The sequence below is a fragment of the Monopterus albus genome, unplaced genomic scaffold, assembly GCF_001952655.1.
Source record: "Monopterus albus unplaced genomic scaffold, M_albus_1.0 scaffold52.1, whole genome shotgun sequence".
Taxonomy (NCBI): domain Eukaryota; kingdom Metazoa; phylum Chordata; class Actinopteri; order Synbranchiformes; family Synbranchidae; genus Monopterus; species Monopterus albus.
Window position 1 is genome coordinate 3,730,140 of NW_018127932.1, and position 18,664 is coordinate 3,748,803.

The window sequence follows — 18,664 nt, forward strand, 5'->3', positions numbered from 1 at the left end:
AGTTATGTTACGATTTATATTGACAGATTATTGTATCAGTTTCATTTGTTTGGACCAAAAATGAAGATTATGAACTCGTCTTTCGTTCATAAACCACGCTTAGATTAATTTTACGTTACTTTCGCTGATCATATCTCAACATCCAGTCACGCTCCAACACCGAAAAATTAATCTATCCTTCGGTTAACTGCCGTCTGAAAATGCAGAGATTGTGTGTCTGTGTGTGTGTGTGCGGGGGGGGAGAAATTTCACTTTCGGCATTTGAAACAATTTTAATTTTTATCAAAACACTTCCACATATAAAATTTTTACACAATGAGTGTTTCTTTTTTTTTCCAAACATGAGCACATACAAAAGAAGAGAGACGCTGCTTGTTACAAAGATTAAAATATATTTCTAAGTGATACAAATAAAAATAAGTACTGCGTCGGCTATAATACAAATCAATAGCATATAAAACTGGAATAAAAGAGAACATATTCTTTGAGAATGCAACTTCATTCTGCTCCAGAGAGGATCATATCAAACCTCTTGGTGCTGAGTCAAACAAAAAAAAGTTTTAGAAAGTTTTTTTTTTCGTTAAAACCCCGTAACCCTGAGAAAGTATGGATTTACAGTCTGTGTCCTGCATTCAAGCCTGTACCTCCACGATGACAATTTATTTATTCATTCATTCCCGTGCGAACAACTGTATGACTTCCCCCCTAAATTATTGAAAGGTATATTCACCTTTTGAAGATATTTTAAAACCTGCACGATATGGCTACTTATCCTACTAAATAATCATTGTTTTTGGATGCTTGTCTATGTACAAAATAAAAGCTCAAAAATTATTTGTCCAACCATTCTGCAGGTCAGCCGCCGAGTAATTTAGTGTTTATTGTTTTTGCCCTTTAAGCGCCAGTTTGTGGAAACATTTTGGTAACGTGCATATTTATAAGTTAGGCTACTCCATATTTAATGTAGCTAAAACCCTGTATATGTTTACCCTGTAGAAATAAAACCCTGTTTTCTCCAAAACACAGTCTCCTCTTGTGCACCAGTTTGGCAAGACTGCAACCAGTGCCCGTGCTTTAGCACCTCTTCAGATGTTTGAACATGAAACAATTTCCTAATTACACCAGAAAAGGTGGCAGACCAGTTTGACACCATAAAATCTACATATGTAGAGGTGCAACGATTAGCATATTAAAGCCATTAAACGGGATATATTTGGGGTTTAGACAGTTGGTTGGACAAAACATGAAATCAGAAGACCTCGCCTCAAGATGGACGTTGTTCATTAGCCTAATTTCTGTCATTTTATAGACAATTAGTCAATGGATAATCGTTAACTCAGACTTTGATTAATATCAGACTAAATTTGGAGGCTCTGCACAACAGCAAAATTTGAAAGCAATTTAAATATGAGGCTAATACGTGAGCAGTTTTATAAAAACCCATGATGGCCTAATTTTTAAGCGATTTAAAATAGTTTCAGGGCTGCAGCTGTGGAGATTGAAGGTGCTAACATGGCTGCCTCTGAAGCCAAACTCTGCTCGTACCATCAGGTTTTCAGTTAGTCTATCACCGCCTTGGCATTACTATCGCTGCTGCAGCTGCTGCTGTTGTTGTTGCTGTTGTTGTTGTTGTTGTTGTTGTTGTTGTCCGTTGCTTTCTTGTTTTTGCTCCGTCCTTTGGTGTTGGGCAGCTTGTTGTCCTTCTTCCAGCGCATGCGCCGGTTCTGGAACCACACCTTTACCTGTCGCTCTGACAGAGAGAGAGCGTGCGCCACCTCGACCCGGCGACGGCGCGTGAGGTACCGGCTGAAGTGGAACTCCTTCTCGAGCTCCAGGACCTGCTGGCGCGTGTAGGCCGTGCGCAACCGCTTCGGCTCCGGGCCCACGTGGTTCGGATTTACTGAGGAAATAAATTGGAAAGAGAAAAAGAGAGAATTAAATGTATTTATTTAATTCTCGACTTTTATTTTACCAATTTTATTTCAATTATTAATAATAGTTTCATTATTTTAAGTGTAGCCTATAGAACAGCATACATTGACCTATAAAAGAAACAGAATTGATCTAAAATGTATTATTTTCAAATTTACTATAAATATTATTGCACTTATTATCACGTGGTGTTTTTTTCATTGGTCATTGGTGCTTGACTGGGAAATGATCCAAGAAACTATTTTTACGTTTAATTTGCAGCTTTTTGTTCAGCTGCAGCGTTGCACACTAAATAGGCCCACGACACAGTTCCCCCCACCCTCTCTCTGTCTTGCGCGCACACACACACACACACACAGTGTGACAGGACCATAAAACTTTATAGGGGTTGTAATTCTCCCTGACTCTCACTGAGCTCGTAAATAACTCAACAACAAAAAGCGGTGCTCACAAATGGAAAGAAAGACAGACAGAAAACTGGCAGCAAAACCTTAAAGGAAAGAAGTGGACGAACTGGAATGATGCAGAAATGAAATGGAGAGTGTCCAGTAGCTAGCCTGCAGATAAAGATGTAAATCTTAATGCCATCTCACCATGAGCTACGTGCACTTTCTTCATCCACGGGTAGACAACAATGGGCGGCTTGTCTTTGCCTTGGCAGGCCGTTTTCCTCTGCACCTGAGCGGGCTTTCCGCAGGTCATCCAGGCCTGGCACTGCAGGTCACCCATGGAGAACCTCTCCTTACCGAGGGCGTCTGTCTCTGTGTAGCGGGGGAAGGATTCACTCTGCTGCTGCGACTGATCTTCTCCATCTCCCCGGTGATGCCCCTGCAAAGAGTGTTGATAGCCGGTTTGTTGTGGTGTGTATGGAGCCGGAGGGGGCTGCATGGGCTGGTAGCCCCCTCCATAACTACCACTGTCCTGGGGGTTGTTGTAATACCCCCCTTGGTCACTAAAATTACTGTAATCTTCTTCACAAGGCGGGAACTGCGGCTCAGCATATTTACAGCTCACCACGTAGGATTCCATGATTGATTTATAGCGAGGCTAGTAGGAGAATACTAATTTTTCTTTCTCTCCCCTCTCTCTGTCTCTTTTTCCCCCTCTGGCATCAAGCCATCCTGCGGCTGTCAAATAGACGGACGGTCGCTCGGACCACGTGACCCTGCCGCCAGCCAATGAGAGGCGACATTCCGGTTTGTTTATGTCAGACGTAATGGGATAATTTGAAGGGGGGACATGTTCATTAGGCTATAGGACTAATGAAGATTTGCTGCAGGGGGGAAATGGTTAAGAATAGATGTTTGGGGACTTAAAAAATAATTATATGGATCCAATGAGCTGCTGACATGTTGGCGTTTAGCCTAATGAAATGAGAAATGATGACTAAAATCTATGTATCTATCTATCTATCTATCCATCTATCTATCCATCTATCCATCTATCTATCTATCTATCTATCTATCTATCTAACCTTGTCAGTCCATCTGCCCACTCCCCACCCCCTCCCAGTCACAGCCCCTATTGAAAACGCAGGGACTGTAGATTTATGACTTTTAGGTGACTGACTTTTACCCCCACACAGATGGCCAGAGCTGAAAAATTAATCTTGCCCATATTGGGGGACGGTGGGCCCATATTTGGCCTTGTGGTGAGTCAAAAGAGGGACAACAAAATGTGGCCGATCAGAAAGGCCTCCAATAAAAGAATGGGATAAAAGGTTCCCAGACAGTGACTAGTAGTTGGCTTTGTTAGGCCGAGGTCAGCTTGAGGTGTCCCGCTCACCACCAACAGCTTCTAAAAGAGGCAAAACGCATTGCTTGGCTTAAAAAATGATGCTAGAGAAAATTGTGACAGAGCTAAAAAATGGTGAATTATACTGGATGCAAAATCAAAAAAGGTGAAAGAGATGAGTGGTCATGAGCTTTAAGCCCTCACATGAAAAGAAAGATTTATAATAAGGCTGCTTCAACTTCCTGTACTGCGTGTGTGAAGAAGCTTTATAAATGTGTTTCTCTCAAAAACGCTACACTTCAAACGTCAGCTTCTAACAAATTATCTTTGCACGAGGAGAAGACCATAAATCCGTGTTATGTCCTTTAGGATTTCTTCTTCAGCTGCACTCTGGTGCTCAGCCAGAACCTCTTAATAAGCCCTCCCATATAGTATTACTTCTGCCTAATACTGCCTGTGATAATAAGAAAAAGAGGAAGAGATGCTTTTGCTTGGCTGCTGCAATAAAGAAGCTCATGTGAAGAATTTAATGGGGTTAAAGATTTCGGCATGGCTGAGAGAGTGCAAGTGAACTCTAGATTATATGGGCTGAATTTGTCTGATCTAATGAATCATTATTCAGAAGAGCTCATACTGACTCACTGAAGAGCTACCAGATAGTTAGCAAAGTGGATAAATCTAATCGTTTGCTGTCAGTATAAACAGCTTTTCTCTTTCTGTCATAAAGACTTTTAACAAGAAAAACAAAGAATGGAACTCTTCTAGGGCAGTATTCTTGAGCAGGCACTCACACCATGGAGAAGTGCTATTTACTACTGTATTTATTTGCATCACAGGAGGATTTTCAGCTACTTAAAGCTTATATTAAAACTTCAGTAGTGATGTTAAGGCACCAGTTGAGAGCAACAGTTTTTTCCCAAATCAATTACCGAGCACAAATAGTTTCATAAAAGAAAAACAACCTATTCCAGCCTTTGAAATGGGCTGTAAATGTTTCATCCCTGTAAGGCATTCAACTAGGTTTAAATAACAGTTTGGTCTGGTTTACTTACACACCAGTGTCCAGAGCAAGGTTTTGTGTTGTTGTTGTTCTTGGCTTTTTTTCTGTTTAAGCTGTGCAATGAAATCAATCTGCTGTTTTTAATTTTTAAATTACTTAAACAAGACGAACTGCGCAGACAGGGAGTTGGATCCACTGCTTTAACTGCATAATGTGCCGTGTGACTCAGTGTGCAAGCAACCCTGGACCGTCAGGTGATCAGAAAAGGATGATATAACTTAACTTCCCCTGGAGCTGGAGGTGTAAGAAAGTGTGGAACTGTCAGAGAGAGAATCGAAGAGGCGCGTGTACCTTTGGCAAAGCAAATGCACTGTAAAGAGTCGTCCGTTTTTTCATTCCCTCCCGTGGGTTTTGATAGATGGTTAGTCATCGCCCATAGACTCCCCTAGAACCCAATCTGTGACTGAGGCAGCTCCACACACATTCGGTTCTACAGGGTATATATAGGCAAAGGTTCACGTCACAGCTGGCTGCTGATGGCTTCTTTTTGTTGTTGACAGAGATTTACACCCATGTGCCCTCACTCAGAGAGTTTGTTTTCATAGAAGGCATTTATATTTCTGCTCTGCTTAGACGTAGGTACGGTACTTTTAAGATGTGCATGTTCTTGTTGTTCAGCGCCATGTATCAGTGTCATTGCATAATTTATTGAAACTATTACTGGTGCTGTAGCATGTAGCTTCTTAACATCAATAGCTCATTATGGGCATTCCACATTAATTATGATGCATATGTATTGTAAGCAAGCAAAACCATCATCAGCCTCAACAGTGCACTGTGGCAGAGCTAGATATAATGAGTTGGGAAACGTGACTTACAGCAGGGGACGTCACAAACGGCACATGGTGTGGCACATGAAGGGCCAAAGAAGAAGATCAAATTAAAATATTTGATGAACGGCAGCATTACCACCAGTGGCAGCCACCTCATCCTAGAGCCTTGTTTGTTAGTAATAATTACTCTGCACCAAAATGTCAGAAATCACGTACTGATGTTTGAACGTGCTAATACACCATTAGCACATCACTGCAGGAGCATTTTAATTAGTGCTCTACCTTGATGCTAAGTACTTACAGCTGTGTCGCTGAACACATTGTAGTCACTTTATAGACCTATAACATCTAATGCAATCCATTCCAACCGTGCACATATTGGTTATTTTTGAAGACTCTATGTTGCTGACGTTTTCTGAGAGCAATTAATTCAACTATATGTTTATTATTGAGGTTGAAGTTAGCGGTGGTGTTGTATTGGACTGTATTATAAAGAAGTGTGTTGCTGTTCTTCCCTCCTCGTGCCTGTAAGTGGGGTCACTAATGTAGCAGAGTTCAAAGCCACTGAAAACTACTATCTCAGCAATAAACATAGTTCGCTCACTACTCTGTCAGCGTCAGGCCAAACTGCACTTTATTGTTTTTGTAGAGGTAGAATTTTTGTCTGTTCTGTATTGATTGCATTAGATTTTACAGGTGTATCAAGTCTTTTATTTATATTTTGTAGTTTAAAACATTTGATAACAATTAAACTGGTTTACAGGCCACTGCACTTCACAGTTTCCCCAGCTAGAACAGATCTGCCAAATGATGGTTGCTCACTTGCCAAAGTGGCTGGTGAACAAGCTGTCAGTGTAAGTGTGACCAGCTTTTGAATGGTGACTAAAACAGATTGGACTAAAGTCCATGGTGCTTGACAGAACATGGCTCTGAGGGCAAATGTTCATTTCTTGTTAAGATGCTGCTTTAGTTCAGCATCACAGATTACATGCAGGGATGTTGGAGTTACATTATTATCAGGCAATCAGCAATGAAAGACGGTTTCACTGGTGTTATCACTGATAGCACAGACATTGTTATTATCTCTTTGTGCACTGGTTTTTCTGGGGTACATATTAAATGAATGATAATATAATGCTTTGGGGGGTTTTTTGTGTCCAGCTCTATTGCCCCACTGAAGGCAACGCTCCCCTTATGTCTTCCATTCCCACACATCTTGTCTTTATTCACACTGCATCATTAAGAAGATTGGTGACATTTACTTGCAACAAATAACATAAGAAGTGTTGTGCATGTTTTGGTGAAGACTCCACAAAGATCTTCTGTTTCTTGCCATGAGCAGTCTCCTGCTCTGGCAGACACACGTTTTACTGTTTACATTGGCCAAATTCCCCTGCATCTGGTGAAAACTCTGTTCTGAACCTAATCAAAATGCTTAGTTTTCATGGAGTGAGAAGAACAACAAAACGTCTGGTTTCACATTAAACACTGGGAAAGGCAAAGACAAGAGAGTCAAAGTGGGCTTCACTGATTCGTAACCATTCACACTGGTTTGGTTGAATAATGAAGCTGCAGCGTTTGGAGCACCTTTCTGCAGCTTCATTATTCAACCAAACAGTCAAAAATCCATTCAGTTTAAGACTATTAATCCATGCCGTTAGTATAAAGGACGTTGGCCTAAAACTTTCATTTTTCACAATTAATCTAACCTAAATTCTTCTGCTAAAAAGAGGTTTGGTCCTGGAGTCATTAGCTCACACCTTTTGAATAGGGCTCTGGCTCTGAACTGTGGCGGACTCCTTTTAGAGGCAACACCAACAACGGAGCGATGTTTCGGTTTTTGAAAGAGCATTCTTCTTCGGGAATGTAGCCTAGCTGCCGTCAGGTCGTCCGAGGGTCAATCAGAATCGTTGACCGCTGGTTCACCGTTTCATTAGTCCTGGAACTGGACAGGGCCACGCAGGGGCCCGAGCTGGGGACCATCCAGAGTTCACGCGGCCTGCGGGAGTCGCCAGCCCATTGTTCCACGGGCTTCTCCCTCTCTGTCTCTGCAGATAGATTATTGTTGTGCAAAGGCAAATGCTGCTCCGAAATCAAAGGGTTAACGTGTGAGAAGACTGCGGTCATTAATGAAATATAGTCGATCGATTTCATTGTAACAAATGGGCTTAGCAGAAATTCATTTTTACCTCCATCCTTCACTGATGCAGCACCGATTTAATCAGTATAGCCAGCTATTGGCTGGAGTATTGATTACCGCCAGCTCCTAACTACTTAGCCTATATTCAGGAGAAATTGTCTCTCGACATTCCAGCTGTATGGGCGTCGTTTTTACTTTATTTGTAATGTGCATGCAGACCACGCACAAACAGCTCATAAGCCCAGTGCAAACAGCCTCATGCCTTCATTTTTAGATCAAGTCGACTCTGGTCCTGAGTTGGATCTGTGATATAAAGCCATTCAGATGTGGCTTTTCTTTCTGGGGTCGTTTCACTTTTTCATCTTAGACAGGCTGACCGCAGGCTCACCCCTCCGCCCCCGGCCCTCTGCCGGGTCAAAGCCGAGCTGAGAGTAGCTTTAACCCGGTTTAGACATTAACTGCGACCTCTATCCTGCATGGGAACCGCATGCACGTCTCGGACTGCAGCACTGACCAGTGTGAATAAAGAGAAACCACAGATTCTGACTGTAAATTAGTCGATGAGACGTTGAGCACTTTATCCATAGAACACAAATAGCGACCACAGTGCGTCTGATTCAAGGGTTTTAGAATTTGTTACAACAAAAAAAGACCAACTTCTTTCAAAGGGCTGAACGAACACATCAGATCATATAACGTCAAATAATGTTATGTGGCCTATTAAGAAAAACCGATCTTCATAATGCACTATAATAAATAATGAACGTGGGTTAGGGGCAATTTTCTAAAGCAAAACGATTTGTTTTGGTTATTTATTTCTTTATTTGGTGCAGTTTCCAAAACATTGTAGATTATTAACTAATAAATTCTAGAAACCACTAAACAGCCTAATTGTAGCCCTCCACAATATTAGTAACCGCCTGCTGTGGTAAAGTCTGGACTGAAAACCATTTGGATGTTTTAATAGGCTGCCTTTTTATACCAACATAAATATATATATCACTTGTAATTAACGTAGAACGTCCCTGCACCACAATGTCCTACAAACCTGAACATTAAATTAGTTTAAAGCTTGTTTGAACGATGAATGTGACCGATGTCTAACTAAAATCAAACCGTCATGAACTTAACATTTAACATCTCAAGACCATAACTCCCAGTAATTCAAACGGTGTTTACGTGCCCACACGCACATCCTCAGGACCACAGCAGCCCTCGGTCTAAGTTGCGTGTGTTTTGTGATAAGGTTCCTACAAAAACTAAAAAAAGAAGCAAAGTTCCGCTCAGAATCATAATGACTTGATATTTGGTCACATCCACGTGTCTGTAAGGTGAGTGGTGAGTGCAGACCGCAGGATTAAACCTGAACAGTCCTTAGCAAATAGATTTCCACGAACCTTGAAAGTTGTCTGATTAAAAAAAAAAGATGCTTTTTAGTCAAAATAAACAAACTGGTTCATATTTTAGGATTTTAAAATGGCAAAAAATAATAAATAGATCATCGCGAATCCCCGATGAGTTTATTCCTGCATTGTGTTGATAGCAGTAGTTTTACTATTTATTAATTGATTTGACAGCCTCAAGACAAAAAGGAAAAACCATCTAAAGCGAGCCTGCACCTGGTTTTACCCCTGAAACACGCCTGGAATTTCACCACATCAACGACATGAAAGTCACTGAATTTCATGTCCAACTGTCCAGGAAAGTATGGGTGAGATCATTAGAGCACATATTGGACCACAGGTGGATTTCTGGAGCCCTTCAGTCACTGTACCACCTTGGGGGGTGGGGGGGTCCCCCCACCACTGCTTTATTTTGGGGAGCGCTCCCCCACCCCTGTGGCTCTATCTGCCCCCATCCCCTGCAGTCATAACTTCATATCTGTGCCAAATATGAAAACAACACACACTTACTTGTTCTGCTGTGATCTCGCGTTAAAACACGACCGTGTGTTACTGTAAAATCCCGTTGGCGCGGATCGTAGCTCGTCATTGCAACCATCTGTGTTGTTTCTCTCGGAGACACAAAGAGCATTCTGTTGATTTCGGACAAATATCGGCTACCAATCCCATCTGGCCGCCTGTCGGCTATTCTCTCCGAGTTATATTTTGGGGCTTGTCAAACCGCCAGCAATAAAACACACTTTATTACCGTCACGTGCTCAGTTTTTTTTACCCCGCTCCCACGCGGATACATAAATTATTAGGCCTTGCAACGAGAGCTACTTTAGTCGATAATGGCGCTAAAGGAAAAAGCCTTTAACCCCTGGGGTTTTATGTTGTTGGAGATTAAAAAACTATGAATTTCAACACTTTGAGTGTTTGCAGTGCACCTTTCCCGTCTTCTGTTTTATTTTTGACTTATTTCTGAATCTGAGATTCTGTCTTTTTGTTTCTTTTGGCGTTTTGATCAAAATCTTCGCTTGTTTGATCAAATTGTGGCTTTTTAGTCACTATAATCACAGGGGACAACACGCTTTTCTAGAGAACTCTCGTAAGACATTTGTGAACAGAGGAAACATTCCTGCGTAATAATGAATTTCTCTGTGCGTAAAACCTCGGGTCTGCATGCTGAGACCCAGTTGAGACCCTGTGTGGTCTGCGCTGCACTCCTTTCCTCCAGCAAGCTGAGACTAAACGCTGTTTGCATTTTTCCGGATGTTTCTGGAATGCTGTTTGGGGCATTTGTTTCCTGCTTTGATTTCCGTAAATGGGGAGCAATAAAGCCATAAACAGGCTCTGTGAAAACACACCGCGGTTGTGTGTGTGTGTGGTTGTGTGTCAAACTGGACGCCGCTTTGCTTGCTTTAGCAGCTCGGTGTCTGCTCAGGACATTCAAGTGTCAAAACAATGCATTAAACCGAAACGCAGCCCACATACTGCACAAGCATACGAAGTGCTTAATGTTAACAGGCGTAATAACAGTAGTAATGATAGGAACGGACGTTTGGCATTTACTGAAGGCACACTTATTATTCTACGGCCTCTTTTGGTTTGATTCATTCGTGTCATTTTAAAGGTTTTCAAATGCTGCGAAACAGCAGATATGTTATCGAACAACTGCAATGCAGAGCATTGAGTTTTCTTTATCTTTCCTTTAATTAGTCCTTTAATTAACATTGTGTCGTAGCCGTTTTAAAACCGCAGCCCACATGAATCCCTGATTTATTGCGCCTCGGCTTGGCTTCTTGGCCTATAATGCCTCCTAGCTGCTGTAACACAAAATTACGTCTAGACCAAGAGAAAATGTCCCGGGACAGCGGAGGGGACAGAGTCGTTTGGTTCGAGATGCGTTCACGGTAGCTGGGACGAGAGAATTCTCAAGACCTCCAAGCTGAAAGAACTCTGGGGTGAGATGATCGCGATCAGCCCCAAACGATGTCAAGTCCCAGAGCTGGACATTTAGTCTGTAACGCCATCTAGTGTTCCAACCCGTCAGGACAGCGACAGCTCTGGCCTCTGTAAAGCCAGTGCACAATGCAGGCTGTCTGTTTTCCTTCACTTAATAGATTGTTATAATGGACAAAGATGATGGCGCGGCCTCCCCATTTCTGTTAGGAGCTTCCAGCAACAAAGGAGATCTATAATACTATGATAATGGGATGAATTTGTTGAAGTTGTTTTCATTTAGGAGGCTATATGCATTATCATGCGGGTAAAGCAGATAAACACCGCTAATCATTTATAATGCTTGTAATGAGCAGTACATTTAGAGAAGTGTGACGCTCTGATTGAGGTATTTGCTTTTTTGAATCCTCTCCAGCAGCATCTGCACAGTGGATCAGTGTATTTCCTGAGTGTTAGCACCCCCTGGTGGTTCATTATAACTATAGCAGTCTTGGTATAAAAATTAAAACACTGTAGGATACAACTATGAAAGTCCATCAACAGACACAAAGCATTGTACTATTTGATGCAACATGCAATTGTATAACCTGCTTGTTTAGTCCAATACGATACATTTTACTATCACAATTTAAAAGACAATGGTTGTTCAGTAAAACGAGCTTCAAGTCAGGAGAGAAAACTAAAACGATTCCAATCAAATACATTTTGCAAATATAATTTTTTTATTACCTGTATCAGATGATAATTACCAACTGCTTCATTTCTGAAAAATAAACAGATAACCAAAAAAAGTTAATTATATTATCAGTTAAATGCTTTGTAAATCTGAATGTCTACAAACCAAAGCAGGCCATGATAGACAGTGATGGTCACTGTCCCACAGCGAGGTCTCACATTTTATACTGGATTATTTTGCATTACTTTGGTTATAAATCTGTTCAATCTGATACAAAACTGTGAAATCAGGCTCTCAGGACAAACCTGCAGGTTGGTTCCTTCTTTGTAAATGTCCAGCTGAGATGGACGTCTTTGCAGCATCCTGCAGGGGCAGAGATTTGCAGGTTTAGTAATGAACTGACAAAGGACACAAGAACATCTGGAAATATAGTTTTATCCGTCTTTCTGTCTCATCATCTTTGTCCTTAAAAGAGGTCAGAAATGTTACTTTTTGCCCACAGAGTGAAAACTACCATATACTCGGTTCTTATTTTGTTCTTTCTACCAGGGAATGACAAAGTCCTTGAAAGTATTTCTTTCTGTCTGTCTGTCTTGTGTCTCAGGCTTTAATTTGATGTTTGTCTCATTCTCTGCATCACTCTCTTTGTTCCTCTCCCACACAGTGACACACACACACACATGCACAGATTCCCTGCCGCATTGCAGTAGGCTGTAAATACTGAGTGCCACCTGAGCTCTGCTGAGCAGCACCACTGAAATACTGTCTTTGTTTCTCTCTATCTCTCACACCCTGCCTGCTGCCCTCATGGAAAAAAGGAAACGTAAAATCCAAAAAGGGAGAAAATACTGTCTTTCGGTCTCTTTGTCCCGCTGACACTCAGGCTGCCCTCATAAAAAAAGAATGTCAGTGAAAACAAAACCACTGAGGAAAGGAATCCTTCTGTCCTGTTCTGTGCATCTGTTCAAGTACATTTCATGGAGAACGACAAGAAGATCTGTTTCTTTTACGCAAGAATCTATATATAAACAGTGTTTCGAGCAAATGCTTCACAGAGAAAACCCACTAAATGTTCACTTCTAAATATTTTGTTTGCATTGAAGCATAGCTGCTCTTTTTGTTTTTCAGTTCAAGGGACAAGCGTGAAGCTGCTTCTTGTAATAAGAATTTGTTGATGGCTGAAACGCCTGCATATGCATGAAAATAGCCAAATTCACATCCATGAGTATTTAACAAAATGTTAGTAAAGTGTGTCTCATGACCACAGAGCTCTGCTAAAGGCTCAGGGCGGCACTCTGACAAACAGTCCTTGCAGCAGATATCCATAAAAACGCTGTTTTGTTTAATTCTTCTTGAATGCCTGTTTGTGTTTCACTGCACTGAAGCATCTGTCAGTTCATACACAGACGAACACACATCTACCAGTCAAAGGTTTGGACACTGTCTCACTGAATTGGAACGTGTGTCCAAACCTTTTACTGCATTAGGGCTGCTAATTGCAACCAAATGCAATTGCTATACAAAATAACTAACGCTGCCTTGTATTCGTTCCCAGTGGCCTTTTCACATAGTTGGAGAATTAGGAACTAAAGAAGCAGATCAACAGGAGACACAAGGTGAAGGATCTGCAGCTCATTTCTCCTAACTACAAATGTGTGGTCAGGTCATAAAGGGTTAATGTTCATATGCACCTATACAATCCAAATTTAGATTTTGATTTTTTTACTTTTTAAAACATAAACAGTGCAGGACAGTGCAGCCTAATGTATCATTACAATTACAATTCAGATATTCAGCAGACAGTCCGTAGTAAAAAAAAAAACCCCTGCTCACTTAAACTCATCTATTATGCAACATAGAAGTTAAAACCTATTGATCCACAACATTATTACTGTATTAAATCTACCCACACAAGCATCTAGAGGAGCAATGATTGGATATCTGTTTTTTACACCGCAGTGACCGTTAAATTGCAGTTCAAATGTCAAAGCTCAGTGCTGGTACCTGATGCGAGCAGTCTGGTGGACTCCACGTTCCTCTGCAGCATCCTGAGGACAAAGTCAGCACAACAAAATAGAAAAATGAAAACCAATCAGCGCAGTTCCAACGAAAATGCGATTAGAAATGTGTGACAGCAGCATTTGTCCAGAAGGAGTTGAGGAGTAGGCCTAAACCATCGAGGAAACATGCTGAACAAGTCTGCGTATGTATCTCAAGCCTTTTTTTTCGTTCATATCCTGTGTCTGGTGTGTTTAATCAAGGGGAATATACACTGGATCATTTTACATTAAATACAACGAAGAAATCTTACAGATCTCGGTTATTTTGGTTGCGGACAGACAAATAGAAAATGTAGAGAAAATGTTTACCGTCCATGGAGGCGCGCAGCTGCCGAGGAGCAGTTCTGCGCTACCGAGAGCGCGCGAGGTGAGGCTGCCCGGGAGGGTGCGCACTGTATGCGCGCACATGACTTTTGGCGGCCAATGGCGGACGGTGTTGGCTCATAAAACGCTTTTATGGCCTGTATGTGTGTGAATCGTGCGGGCAGAATGAGGAATTTGTGGCAGCTGCACTCCAGAGAAAGCTCTATTTTCAAATAGACACACACACCGTTTTAGGCTACTGACACAAATACACACGCACGGACCAGCCTAAAACCTAAAAAGAAAAGCCTAGAGCCAGGCTGCGTTGCAGTTCTGCTTCATGTTTGCATGGTAGGTACTTTGTTACGATCATGCTGGAAAAATAAAAGCAACAAATATTGGAAAGAATAAATAAAGTAAAAATATGTCCTGACAGCTGTGTCTGACATGTAGGCATGAAACTCTGTGGTAAAGAAAATCAAAACCTAACTACAGCAATGTCATCTAGCCCCATGAGAAGAACGAGATGTGCATCAAAAACATAATAATAATAATCTTTATTTCTATATTCAAAAAAGAAAGATACATCAGATAATGATTGGAACATAGAACTTTGCTTATTTAAAATACAAGCAACCGTGTGCGTTCCCAAAGCCCACACATGCTTCAAATACACATAAAGCCTTTACTGGCAAACAAACAAATACATAACAATAATCAGATGTAGGATTTTAAGAACATTTTGCCACAGCGTTCTCTGTTTAAAGTGTTTAGATTCCATAACAAAATGATAGAAATAGAATTTAAAAGAATCTTAGCAACATCTAGGCTTTGTGGATTAGTGCCAACAGCCCTGAATGGCCCCACTGTTTTCCACAAAAATTAATATACTCATTTGTCCTATTCATTTTTGAAAATCCTTCCTTACGCTCTTCTTGTTGTTTTTTAAAAAAGACTACCTGAAGCCCAATCTCTTATGAAATATTAGGCCAATTTTATTCTTAATATGATTTTGGACTTAATATGATGTTGTGTAATAATAATAATTATTGTTAAACACACAGTAGGCTGTTCCCACCGATGCACCTATTTTAGAATCCTGTATTTTTTGTGATGGGCTTCACATCCTCTCCTTTACGAACTGAACCCGGAGCTGCTGCAGTATTTTGTCACGGAGGTTGTCGGAGGACAGTGACTGACTGGAGCAACGTGGAGGTTCACGACGATTTTACCCTCTAACACGTTGTTGTTGCAGCCCAACTCGTGGTTTTTGAAATGTAATTGTCTCATATTTGTTCAATGTGACTGAGCACAGCTACACACCGTGCGTGGCTCCAGTGGCCACAAACACTGAACATCTCATCAAGGCATAATACTAATGCATCAGTGCCGACGCTGTAGTCTTTGGACAGATATTCTTTTTTAGCCAAATCAAAGCATCAGGGTTTGGTCGTTTGTGCCACGTATGGCAGTTTGAGGCAGAGTCTTGGGCCTCCTCCGCTGGCACAAGGTGCTTTTACTGTCACATCTGTCATTTCTGTCTCATCGTCTCTACCCTCCACAGGGGTTTTCTACCAGGGGATGACAAAGACCCGTGTGTCGCTTAATTTTTCCATTTTCATTTAACTGAAATTGAAATAACTATTGCAAGACTTCCTGTGCGTTTAATGGTTCAAGTGGAAACATAAGCAGATGCGTGTTAGTGACCAGAGCATGCTCAGAAAATAGAATGGATTTTATTTATTTGACGTCTTTGATTCTGGTTATTGGACGATGGTTTCATTTGAATTATCATTCATTTAGTCAACATTTACAGTGAGTTGTAGCCAATGTGTCGCGCAATCAACAATCAAAAAGGCCGTTTCCACTGTTTCCTTTTCCCTGTTAATTAAATGAAATTACACTACATCCTTATGACAGTTATCTTTTTTTTTACACAAACAAAAACATGTCCTAAAAAGAAAAGCAGAGATCACGTAGAAATGCCAACAGCCTCTTTCCTGAAGCTGACTTTTCATACACACCCCTGAGCTGCATCAGAACATGCCAGACTTTTCTGTCAGATGAGTTTTTCCCCCTCACTGTTGCTGAAGCTTGTAGTGGCCATGCTCCACAGGGGGCTGCTGCACACAGGCCACGGCCCAGAGTTATTTCTGCCAGGTGAAATGCTGGCTTTGTTTTTGGTCTCCGGGTTTGTTTTTATAGCAACTGTCCGTAAACACGAGCACAAAGGTCTGTTGATATTTTAATTCTTACATTCATCTTAAAGAACAGTAGGTTAGTCTTTTAAATTGACAGGACTATTCATACATTTTCTCATATTTTCTGCGTAATCTGTAGTTGTTCGTGCTTTTCTTTTTTCATTTATTTATTTATTTGCTCGCCTGTTGGTTTTGTGTGTTTGTCTGATTGATCGATATTTATGAAAAGCTCTAAATAAAAACGGATAAATAGTATATGAGACGCTCCTGGACAAGAAGGTGTAAGAAACCAAAACTGAAGTTTTCACATTTTCTCTCTTTGGATTTCGGGGCTGTGATTGACAGAACGCCGCAGAGTTTTATTTTGAAGAGAAAGGAGAAAACGGAAGCCGCATCACACACCCATCTGACTGCGGTAATGCCGCGCGTGTATCCAGTGTTTCCTAATGTAAACCACTGCACACGAATAGTTTCTTATTCTTGTGACCTCTCCGTCTAAAATGAAGACAAGAGCTGTCAGTGAATATCGTTTTTTATTAGTTCTCCAATCATGTCTACACATCATTAGACAGGCTGGACATCTTAAAAACAACAGGGTTTCTAGAGGTCAAGCTTTTAACAGAGTGTTCATCTCAATGCGCAAATTTGCAGCCAACGAAATAAACGAAATATCATGAAGGTAAAATGCATTAGGCCGAAGAAGAAGCGCTGATTTCGGCTTGCACACCCTGTGGCGGAACATTTATGTGTAGATTGAACAAATGGATCCGTTCCTGGGTGTTGCAGATTGTGAAAGGTCAGATCGCTGCATTCAGGGTCCAGAACTGACCACGACACCGCAGAACCTTAGGAACGGCCACAGCTCCACCCAGCGGACACAGTCGGTAACTGCAGGAACAACAATTCAGCATTTGGGTCCTGGTGTTGCGGCTTTATGCTCATCCACAGGCGTCGCTTTGTGACAAAAACAAAGCAAACGAGCAAACAGAAAAAGCAGGATGAGCGTGTTGATGGATTTCTGATCATTCCCACAATGGTTTCACGTTAAATTGTCCATTTAGAGACAGGACAGATGATATCTTATGTTACTGTATTCTCAGAAACCAAACTAAACCCCCCAGTAGGCTACAGCCTCCAGCTACTAGGTCCAGGAGGCTTAGCACACGTTCTAAACAATCACTTTGCACGTTATCACCAACATGTTTTAAGTATAGGCTACTGTGTTTTTACACTGTGGACGCATATTATTAGCAGAAATGAAGCAGAAACATGTCCGGTCTATTTATTTTCTGCAGCGCAGTAATTATTCCCTTTGTGTTGACTGTTAATGCGGTTGTCTGTTCATCAGTGGCACCGGTTACGTGCTTTCTTTCTTTTTTTACCAGAACGTTTTGTCTTCGTTCAGTTTGCAATGTTCCCAAACCAATTTACACTAACAGTAATACAGCTGCAAATAGTTTAGATTTGTATTAAATGTTATTGTAACAGTGCTTCTGGTAATTTGTGGTACTAAGTATGTAAGTCAGTTTTTTAAATTTGGCCTTTAGTTGGTGCACAGAGGTGTTATAATACTGCCTAGAGGCAGTCGGGGCTTCACCAGGCTCTTACAGCCAGTCTGACTCTAAGAAACAACACCAAATCCGGACTCTACCGCTTTTCAGGCATTGTTCCCCGTCGGAATCCCCTGCGTTTTGTGGTCTCCCGTCTGTAGAAATGTGATTGAGGCTGTCTGGGCTCATCCACAGACAATGACTTTAACATTTAGAAGGACAGTTGAGGCTCCCAGGCAGGAAAGGGCTGTCCAATAAAACCATATAGTCACGATGCCTGTCTGGGCTAAATTACTTTATGGTACATCTCTCTGCGTGCGCGTCTCTGTCTTGAGTGGAGGGAAAGTCACGTTTATTTTCCAAATGCATGCTGTTGGTTTATGACCCTGCAGTATGAGCGTTGTGTAGATTATATGGCAGCAATAAATGCGGGAAGCTACGAGGCGCTGCACTGACTTTGACAAAACAAAGAGGCAGAAATGTCTCTGTGGACCGCAACTCACGCCACATACCTGAGAGCGTGAAACACCTTGACGTTGGAATAATATATAGGCTGCACGATAAAGCACAATAAATCTTGTTATTGTCCTAATCCAATAAAACTGCTTGTTTTTCTCTTGTAAGATCAGACAGATTGTATGAGGAAAAGCTCATTGTGTTACTGGATTCTAACCGTTTCACACAAAGTATTCTGGCAAAAATATAAATAACAATACAACTGTATTTTTAAATCATTTTATAACAATCTAATCCAACTACTGCACGTAAGGAATTATTATTAGTAGGAGTGATCGTATAGTGGCGTTAATAGAAATATGATGTAGACTAAATGAGCAGCCCCTCATTTAAAATCTCAAGATTTCGCCTGAGAGAAAAAGAAAAACAACA

The 18,664-nt window shown here is 41.2% G+C and overlaps 2 protein-coding genes across 6 annotated transcripts in view; one reads left to right on the top strand and one right to left on the bottom strand.

Moving 5' to 3' along the window:
- Window positions 1–18,664, top strand: part of lnpk (lunapark, ER junction formation factor) — a 52,144-nt gene that overhangs the window by 2,074 nt on the left and 31,406 nt on the right. For 3 of the 5 annotated variants that reach the window (XM_020601624.1, XM_020601623.1, XM_020601625.1), the window contains exon 3: window positions 3,049–3,128. The exons of the other annotated variants lie outside the window; for them this stretch is intronic. In XM_020601624.1, coding sequence (XP_020457280.1) covers window positions 3,111–3,128 — 18 coding nt within the window. In that variant the 5' untranslated portion in view covers window positions 3,049–3,110. The remainder of the gene's footprint in view (window positions 1–3,048; window positions 3,129–18,664) is intronic. 5 annotated transcript variants of the gene reach the window in all.
- On the bottom strand, window positions 393–3,039 carry LOC109961069 (homeobox protein Hox-D4b-like). The gene is made up of 2 exons (XM_020601635.1): window positions 2,526–3,039; window positions 393–1,900 (listed from the first exon to the last, which is right to left on the bottom strand). Exons 1-2 carry the CDS (start codon window positions 2,959–2,961, stop codon window positions 1,560–1,562), a joined length of 777 nt encoding a protein of 258 aa, XP_020457291.1. The 5' UTR covers window positions 2,962–3,039; the 3' UTR covers window positions 393–1,559.